General features: G+C 42.1%; 1 protein-coding gene across 1 annotated transcript in view; it reads right to left on the reverse strand.

Annotated features, from left to right (window-relative positions):
• Positions 1-8,833: 8,833 nt before the first annotated feature.
• Positions 8,834-10,680, reverse strand: part of PPP1CB (protein phosphatase 1, catalytic subunit, beta isozyme) — a 16,673-nt gene continuing 14,826 nt past the window's right edge. Inside the window, exon 7 of the mRNA XM_010157499.1 lies at positions 8,834-10,590. Within this exon, the coding sequence (XP_010155801.1) occupies positions 10,486-10,590 (105 nt within the window). The 3' untranslated portion in view covers positions 8,834-10,485. The remainder of the gene's footprint in view (positions 10,591-10,680) is intronic.

Genomic DNA, 10,680 nt, shown 5'->3' on the forward strand with positions numbered 1-10,680 from the left:
GTGGGCCAATACAAACTTCTCTTAGGGTGGCCCCCCAGGGACTAATACCCCAAATTTATCAGTGTGGCCTAACCAAGGAGCAAGTATGACACACCTAGTTTTGAGGAAGGCTAGAGGACCAGTAAAGCACGCTGAATAGTCTGCTTCCATGCCACATACCCTCCCCACTCACATAGGTGACCATGAGGTTATCTGGAGACCAGAGGTGTATGAAAGCTGCTAAAAGAATCAGACTGACCTTCGTCTTCCTTTCTTCCTGCAGTTGCCCCATGACTCACTACCAGAAAGCATGATGTGGGAACTCTGCAGGGAAATCACATGCCTCTGAAGATAACCGTCTTCCATCACCCTCCAGGAGCCTCCTGCTTCTGAGCATAAGTCTAGCACACAGGCTGCCCAGAAACTGCTGTCAGGCCTGCTATGACTTCTAGGGAAGTCTGACCATGACTGTCTCCAAGCTCTTCCTTCTCCATTCCCTTCCATCTCTTGCCTTGGAGCACAGCGGTGAACAGCACACCTGCCAGCATGGCCTCCCCTCAGTAACCAGCTACCTGAAATTCTCATGACACAGGCTTGCCTACCTCCCACTAGACTGCTGTATACTGGGAACAAAATACCAACGTGCAGGACAACACACCCTTTTTCTCCTGCCACTCTGGGGACACCTGGCCCACAGCCAACCCATGGCTGCAGGCTGCCTACTGAAACAGCTCTATACCTGACATCCAAGCCTCTGATCCTGAAGTGACCACACAGTGGTACAAGGCATCTCCTCTAGGGCAAGCGTCACACTGCTGCTCTCAGGGCCTGACTAAGGGCGGGCAGCCATGAAACCTTTCAGGCTTGCTGGAATGTGGAAAGTTAAAAAAACCAACATTACTGCAATGCCAGCAACTGCCTTTCAGTCCAAGTAAACTGACACCTCAACCAGTATTTGTCATCGGTACTGTTCACAGGGTTGTGTGTAGTGTCATTAGCATTACAGCATTTATGGAGGGGAAGAGCCTGTATTGCCTCTTGAAGTTGAGGCAGGTGAGACAAGCACATTATCCTTGTGTGCAGTTTGGTTAGTTCCTTGGACAGGCCTCAGATGGCAGGAAATCAGCGCTTTCGAGACAGAACTGTTTCATGGCAGATTTCTCCAACAGCTCACAGCCACATGAAATTACTTTTAAAGGCCTCCAACAGCCCTCCTGCTCAGACTAGCAACACTCACTGCCCCTCCACACACTTGGACCCACGCCCTAGTTCCACCCAAAGCCCTGCATGCCTGTGTCAGTTCCCACCCCCCCTCCCTCCCCCCCACAACACCACATATAGGAAAGCAGTCCATCCACCTGGGTTGAACCCAAGCTGCTGCAGGCACAGGAGGCTGTAGGATTCCAGAGATCTCTTCAGCGCCACTGTAGTAAGGACATGTGGAATGACACTTCAAAATCTGGCTGTTGCCCTGATCTTCAAGACTTCTTCCACCTTCTTGACCTGCACACATACCCCAGTTGCTGGCCTTCTGGTAGTCAGTGACTACTGAGGTACACATCCACCTCCTTCCGCCACTACGTTATCCAGTCACCATAGAGATCAGCCCTCTTGTGAGAGACTGAAAATTAGTATTTCCCTGTAGCCTCATGTGCCACCATAGCAGAATACCTGGGAAGCCAGAGACATTGCCACCACTGGGTAGAAAAGCAGTCAGAAGAGACTATTAAAAAAAAAAAAGTCAGAGCAACAGAATCCTAGACTGGTTTGGGTTGGAAGGGACCTTAAAGACCATCTAGTTCCAACCCCCCTGCCATGGGCAGGGACACCTTCCACTAGACCAGGTTGCTCAAAGCCTCATCCAGCCTGACCTTGAACACTTCCAGGGATGGGGCATCCACAGCTTCTCTGGGCAACCTGTTCCAGTGCCTCACCACCCTCTCCAGGAAGAACTTCTTCCTGACATCCAATCTTAATCTCACAGCTTTCAAATTAAAGCCATTACCCCTTGTTCCATATAGAAAATATGACAGAAAGAATGGAAAGGATATTGAGGAAAATGTTGGATAGACTGTGGAACAGCAGAGTAACAGATTTCACCGTGACTGTTGACAGCCAATGTCCAAAGTGCAGATGCCAGTTTAACTTTACACAGCACGCGAAGTACTGCAGCGTCACATAAGCTCCTCACATTTTGACTCTGTTCTTTCGGTGCACCCACGTGTCTCCCACCCTTGCTGGGGTTCTTCACAGTGGTATGGCCCACTCCGTAGTTCGGATCATTGACACCACGCACATACACTAGGAACAAGGATCTTTTGCATCAAACTCCACTGTAACAGCTGATCTGCATACAACAACACAAACTCTGCAATCCATGAGGACGACCAGGAGGATTCACTTCCAACACACATAATTGCTCTGAACTAACACACTGATGCAGATACAGCTTTTCAAGAGCAACTCATTGTAGGCAACTAGTGGAACCTGGCTAAGTATCAGGTTCCCCTAAATCAGGTCTGAACTCTGCAAATCTGTTTTCAACAGTATATGCCCATGATACCAAGCCCATGGGTGGAGCAGAGGAAGAACTGCTTTATTAAAAGCAACACAGGTTATGCAACATTTGGGTAGATAAGGTACTCAAATTTAATACCAGCCCTATTCTGATATCATCTCCCAGTTAGTTTTTCACACCTAAGCCAGAACCAATTTCACCCCCCATGTAGTTATACAGTTTTATACCAGACCCAAACACTTTTTGTTACACATTTGCCACCAGTCCTCCTCCAATCACTGGAAATTCATACAAAGAATCCCACCTTACTTGGTTAGGAACAGAAGATTCCAGAGTAGGGAAAAAACATGGAAATCTTTGCTTAAGACAAAGCCTAAGTTTTCTAGACTTTTCACGGCAGCTGTTTTTTTTCCCCCCTGCAGAATCCTCAGATAATTTTAAAGAGGCCTCATGAAGTCTGCCAAGTTTCAGGGAAATACATCTGTACGTCTAACTGAGGTAAGCCCAGCTTCAATGCAGCAAGAGCAGAGTTATTAAGAAGCCACGCACTGTGGCTATATTTCAGTACTGATCAAGGGATAAGGTTTCCACATCAGAGAAGCACAGGATAAACATGCAATAAAATACCAGTTCTGCAGTAACAGCTTTTCATCCACTAGCCTTTGAACACTAGATGGCATCAGCATGCAAGAACAATTCCGACATGAAGAAAATTGTTAACTGCATTGGGTCTTCTTTTTCATTAGGTAACTCTTAAATTCTTGTATAGCATTAGTATAAACAAGACAGACCAAGGAAAAGAATGTCTTCTTACTCTAGGTGATAGCAGCAAGGCATTGGACCTTTAGGTAGGTGCCTTGAGTAAAAAAAGAATTAAGGTGTTTGTTCCCCATCATTGCTTCAACAGAATGGGGCCTCAAACCTTACAGCTCATCATCCTAACCCAGCCTCCTGGAAACTAGACGTGATTACGGTGCGGTTAAGATGTTCACTAAAATGTAATTCTCATAACACGTTCCCTCTCCCAGCATTTCACAGAAATGCTAAATGTTGTATCTTTGTGGAGGGTGCAAGCTGCCACTCAGGAACAGCAACCTGAAATAGGAACATAAAATATTCTGGGACAGCTAGTGGAAAATTACTGATTTATACATGCCCAGAGATTCAACAAGATGAGGGACTTGTACAAGGAACTGTAGGAACACTGCCAGCAAGTAGCCAGAGGGAACAATGTGACTTACTTGTAACTGTTTTCACATTACAACACATTTGTTGTGACTTCAAGGTAAAGCATGGTGAAAAACATTACTTACATTGGAGCACCTTTACCCGCCAAGGTTGTGCTCTGCGTTCACCACTGCTGTGCACTCCTCTGCTTCACGTCATGAGCTGCACCCACTTTGTCCACAAGATACCACTGTTTTCTGGTTAAGCTTTTTCAATAGTTAATGGGATCCATCTATGGCATTCTCTCTTGCACCCTGAGGATTCAAGCCTTTAAAGCAACATGAGCAGGTAGAACACTCTCCCAAGGGGAAAACCAATAACTTAGTATTTGCAAAGAGCAAAATAATTATTTACTGTTCTTGAGTATCTGTAAAGAGTAGAAAAACTGTAGCCCTGCCTATTTGCTTTACTTCTTCCATTTAAAAGCAACTCAAGTTAAAACACTGAAACTTATTAACTGGGCATGTCCAACATCTTTAAAGAGGATTTTCAAGTGGTGCTTCTTCCTACGAGCTTTCCTCATCTTTAACATAAAGCTTACATCTTCACCTCAAGATACAGAACAGCTTTTGCTGATCTTTATTAGCCCCTGGCTGCTCCTAAGACTAAGCCTGCAGTCGGGTGAAGAGGAAGCTTGGGCTGCAGAGTCTGTTAACTAAGGCAGCACAACCCAGGCAGGGGGCTGCGCTAGGCCCCATGCATATATGCTGTTTAAAGCTCCATCCATCCTGACCGGTTCAGGCAGCAACAAGAGTTTTCCTTAGGAAAGATTACTACAGCCACGTATTGGCAAGGGCTTGTGGCAAATGGTTATTCTGAATTTTTTTAAATTCTCATTTCCTGGGACAGTACAGGTACAGAGATGAATATGAGTTCAAGCAAAACACTTGGAAACAGAATGAAGTTTTGTCCGTATTACCAACTAACACGTTGAGATCATTATTATTGATTTTAACAAGGCACTCTAAGACACAGAACAATTAACCGGAGAGCTTTGCTGGTTTCCCAACAACCCGAGGGATCTGCAAGGAAGATGCTCAGGCACTATCAGTTCCAGAAACCCATGGAAGCCAAGAACCTGGCAGACCCATAACAACACGCGGTACCCAAGCTTGTGTCTTATCTTGGTAACTTATTTACTGTCCGAATGTTGACTTGCTGTCACATGGTTTTCCAGTGTTCAGTCCAACATGGTCTGAGGTTCCTTCAGCTTTGATCACCTGCTACATGCAGTGAGAAGAACACTTGGTTATAAGCCCTTGAGTTGCATGAAGCCACCTGGGGGGTAGATGCTGTTGTCAAAACCTTGATCAGCCACTGGAGTAAAGCAAGCAAAATCAATGTATGATCCAGGAGAAAAAAAAGTGCACAGCTGCCTGAGAGCGAGCTTGAAAACTGATGCTGCTGATTAGCAGCAGCAGAGATGGTATCAGAGGAAAAAAAAAACCAACTCAGGGCTATGCCTAAGTATCCCAAGCCTGTCACTGATTCACAGAGTTCCTTTTTATTGACAGGAATGACTACGTGCTTAGTGTGCAATTCTTGTGACTGGCCAGGGCTCTTCAGACACGCAGAACTGAAATTTAAATATGCATCAGGAAGTGAACTTCACTGCAACTTTTTTGTATTAAAAAGCACACTGCTCTCTCAAGAGCATTATTAGTCCACGTGGACTGAGACACAGACATCTGACTGTGCTGTAGTCATCTCTGCTCCAGCAGAACACACTCTTACCCTTGCTTTTGCCACCATTTCATGTGAAGCCAAATACCCACCGGTTATACTCACATACATTACAAAGCAGACAGATGCCAAGCATGAGTCAAGTTACAACTCCAACAACTTCAAAAGCAACACAATATTGACAGTATCACTTTGCCTCTGCTCTCTGCTTAGCTGTAACGTTACCTGTCAGGCTCATATAATCTGTCTTCTCCAACAAACCTGACAGCAAGGAAAGTTCCAGAAGTATCAGCCATGGATACAACACTGACAGTTTGCCAGGAGGAAATTCAACACCAGGTTAAAGGCTAGGTTTTTACAACTATTATCTGCACAAGCCTCAACAAAGCAGGTACCCTTTTTTGTTAACCTCTGAGCTTTGCACCAAAGGCCATGCATGGGATACTGGTGTTTGTCATCTATATATTCTGAAAATTCCAGCTATCCAAAACAGTTACTCTCAGGTCACCTTCAGTTCAACCATATATGACAGCAGTAGTGTCTTTTATATTTCCACTACTACAGAGCAAAAAATGTGTTTGGCCAACCCCAAACTACCCACCTACAGTTCCAGTATTTTAATCTGGTAGCTTCCACAGTACGATGGTATCATGCTTTAACCCCTGTCAACAACCAAGCAACACGCAGCTGCTCGCTCACTTCCCCCCTCCCTCAGTGGGATGAGGGAAAAGAACTGGAAGAAAAAGTAAGAAAAGCCATGGGTTGAGGAAAGAACAATTTATTAATTAAAAATAAATGAAATAAAATGATACTACTAATACGTAATGGAAAATACTGCTACTACTACTGATAATATGAAAACAACAAAAAAAATTATACAGTCACTCACCATCCAATGACCTACACCCAGCCAGTCCATAACAGCAAGACGGCACAAAACCCCCAGCCAACCTACATACTGAGCATGATGTCTAAGGCACAAAATATCCCTTTGGTTGGTCTAGGTCAGCTGTCCCAGCTGGGTCTCCTCCCATCTTCTTGTAGAGATGCTGGGAACACAGGTGAAGTACAAGTCCTTGGCTTAATGTAAACATTGCTGAGCAACAACTAAAACCACCAGTGTGTTATCCACATTCTTCTCAGCACAAATGCAAAACATTGCCTCATACTAGCTACTGTGAAGAAAATTAACTATATCCCAGCCAAAACCAGCACAGATGGCAATATCCTCTTGGACTTACAGATAAGCCACAGACAGGAACACTTCATGTACCTTGCTGCTCACCAACCCTTATTACCTGTTGGCAGAAACACAGCAGACAGGATCTCCATCTTCAAATCACCGTAAAACAGTGGTGTAGGCTATTAACATTAAAGCAACGTCTTTCCACAGATCTGAAGAATTTTCATTAGAGTTTCCCAGGCAAGTGAGTACACAGCAACGCACTGCACTGGGATACTACAAGCCATGGCTGGATGAGGCTTTGAGCGACCTGGTCTAGTGGAAGGCGTCCCTGCCCATGGCAGGGGGGTTGGAACTGGATGGTCTTTAAGGTCCCTTCCAACCCAAACCATTCTATGATTTTATGTCATATGTACCTATTAGCTCCTCTCTGAGAATCCAGTACAAATGCAAACTGCCTTCATAACAGGACCATTAAGCTTTCTGACACCTAACAGCAGTACACTTGCAGTTAATCACACCAAGTCAGAAGCAAAGAGACCAACTCAGACTTCAGTGGGCACAAGTACTTCTGTGTGTTCAGACAAAGCAAACCAAATAACAATCCACTAGTATACGACCCATGATGGTGTTTTCAGTGAATCTGCTTCTGCAGCATTTTTTTTAAATGTATCAGAACAGTCCAAACAAGTCTACCGAAACAGAAAGTGTTCAAGTTAGAGCAGCACAATAACCACAGCTATATGAACCACTTTTTTCCCCTTCTTTAAAGCAGCAAAAAATTATGAATATTCCACGCATAGAAAACATTGATTACAAAGCATACGAAAGTGATGTAAAACAAGAACCTCAGATCAATCAACACAAAACACCAAAGAAAAACTCCTTGTAGCAGTATTAAAAGCAGGTATTTCTCTAGTGTTTGGGAATCACAACATGCCTGTCAACCAAAAAGGAACAAGACAAAATTATGTGCCATGCTATACTCTGAGAGCAGGAATTGGTATTACTGTCACATAAAAGGTGGGGGGAGAACATGCAAAAATATCCCTCAAATGGCGTAATGTTTTATATGCCTCTTAACACCTCATTTGAGAATCACCCTGTTACTTCCCAGCTCACTAACACTGTGCTATTTAGCAGCATTTTAGGCTTGTAAACATCTTGTCCATACATGGAAAAAAACTTATTATCAATTAGACTAATAGCCATTGCCATGGAAGAAAGTTAATTTTATCTGAGTATAATTAGATTCAGGTTCATTCACATTCTCTTCTGTGCCTCTTGTAGAATGGACAACAGCAAAAATACTAAAGATCTGTATTACCATTGTAAACGTAAGCTGAAGTGATGTGGTAAGTTCTGTTAAATATCTGATGCTCCTGACTTGCTTCTAGCATGGAGTAACAATCATTATCTGTAGGGATAAGGTTATTAAGTCATGGGGTTTTTTCATCAATATATGATGAGGGATGTTAGCAGATGTCCCAACTCCCCGGAAGTCAAAACAGCACTCAAATCCTTTGCAAGTGATTGCTGCTATATTAAAAAAGGCAATTTTACAGAACACCATGACCACCAGATCTGGCTTTCTAGTGCCATAAAATAAACTAAGCATTTCCTGTTTCTTTAGGACACACAACATGGCCTGAAGACTTTATTTTCCTTTTGACATAGCATCTGTAATACAAGCGAGCATGTTAAGTACTCGCATAACATACAGCTTTGCACCTGGATATTGCATGACACAGAAGACATTGTTCCAGAAACTAAGGACAGAATGGAAAAGTGTTAATCCAGATGTTTGGTACTGTGATGCTTCTTGTAACAGGAGCTACCACTTGGTAAACCCCAGCATTTTCAAAGCTTGTAAAGCTAAACCTCAAGTAAGCAATGATTTAAGTGCAGGAAGTTACCTTGTCAAGGCTTACAGAAGAGATGTCCTCCATTACCTGGCCACAGAGTTAAGTCACTCCCACTTAAAGAGATCTCATCACTGACTTTCAATTAAGTGCCCTTGAGCAATATCAAAAGAAATTTACATGTTTTGCTATGTATTGAAACTCTAGTCTTTTCTTCAAGGTAAGATAAATTAAACCATTGTTCAAAACTACAGGCCAAGCCAACAGAAATCAGTAACATATATAAGGGTTTTTTTGGTGTGTTTTTTTAAAAAAAAAAAACCAAAACAAACTCCACACTTCTTGAATAACAGTAAGGTATGTTAAAATAACCAGTCAGACTTCATTCAAATGAATTAGACAACTTTTACTAAATGAAAAAACCTACATTTAAAATATGCATTTAAAACAAAATGGAATTAGAAAAGAGACTTAAATCCATTTTAAAGAACTTGCTCACTGTGTCAGAAATCAATATATCTCTTGCATTATATAATGTGCTAGTTCATAAAACGTAAGTTATCAGAATCCTCAATTTAACATTTTCAAAGACAATACTGAAGTCAAGAGTTTTACATCTACTGATGCACATTTAGAATGGTATAAATCTGAAGCCTTCCCCCAGAGAATCTTACAAATTTGACAGTATTCAATAAAAGCTTTTGTAGTTATATCCAATAAGTATTGCATCCTAAAGCATCACAAATCTGTGCCTTTCATTTATCCTACTATAAACTGTGTATCTTCTCTGTATCTTGCCACTTGCCAATGTTAACTCTTTTAAGAAAAGAGGAGAACTGAAAGGAAATACTGCATAACTCTGATCATGTACAGAAATTATTGCTACTATAGTACACTACAAAGCAGAAGTCTATACAATAGTATATGAAATTTGATCATGAAAATCCAAAGGATATAATTTTCAGTGGCATAAGCCTTATAATCATGTTGGACATTCATGTCGCATTGTCAGCTCATCACCATTCGTCAGCTAGCCTATCGTTTGTTGATGAACATCCATTTAAGCACACCCTCTTATGAAAAGAATGTCAGCTTTCAAAGGCTTAGCAAATAAGGATCTTCATGTTCTGAGAAACTATGTAAGATGAACTTTGATGCAGGTAGGGAGTTACCTGGAAGCTAAGCATGCCAAAAGGTGTTTCATGCTAATAAAACTGAAGCCAAGGTACCACATAATCAAGTTACCAACTAATAGGCAATACCATTTTTGTCCTAAGTTAAATGAAGTGCCATAGCACAGTGTAACGTCAATAATTTAAAAAAGTGTAGTGCACAAATTCATTGTGTGGCAGTTTAAGTTAAAAAGTCAAGACAGGTTTTTGTGTCTCAATTTGCGGGTGGCTGCTGAGCTGTTCAGTCTGGGAATAGTTTGCCTTTTAATCACTACCCTAACTAGAAATTTTGCATTATAGTGGGGCACACATTTGGGCAGCATTATTATGAACAACAGGGGGCTAAGGGGGAAGATAAGAGCTCAATGACTGTTCTAAAAAGCCCCTTCCTTATTTCAGTTTCCAAGAGAGCTGTGAAGTAAGACTAGATACCATATTCGCATCATTCTAGCTACAAAATAACCAAAGTAAAAGCAATCAAGCAACAGTAAGACCACATTACACAAATGGAACATCATGCTCTCATCTGGTTTAACTATTACATCAAGTTTTAGCTGGGATGTTGGTCAACTTTAAAAACCGTGGTAGATGTGAATATGCAGTTGCAATATTTTCCTAATACTTTTTTTACTCTATGCTGGATATTAGAAGTTGGAGCTATACTTGTTACAATACAGTGTCGCACATCTTTCTACTAGAAAAAATTAATAAAGATCCTTTACCCGTCTCTTTAAGTTAAACGTGTGACATCATAAAGGGTGTCAAATGGCTGGATGGTTTTACAGTGCACACTTATTATATACTGTATTATGGAGTTTTGTCCTTGACAGATCTGATGGTGTTTCTACATTATTCCTTTCTTCACCTCTTCTTCGGTGGATTAGCTGTGCGAGGTGGAGTGACCGGACGCCCAGAATTCAGTCCACCATACTGGTACTTGGCTTTCTTTTCAGAGGGTTTCAATATCTTGGAGAAAATAAAGAAGTTCTTTTGAGTCAGTGACAGCTAAGACGACTTCCAATACTGTTAAGCCAACATGAAATCCCATTCAGCAGG

This window comes from Eurypyga helias, unplaced genomic scaffold (genome assembly GCF_000690775.1).
Source record: "Eurypyga helias isolate BGI_N326 unplaced genomic scaffold, ASM69077v1 scaffold12578, whole genome shotgun sequence".
In the NCBI taxonomy this organism is placed as follows: Eukaryota; Metazoa; Chordata; class Aves; order Eurypygiformes; family Eurypygidae; genus Eurypyga; species Eurypyga helias.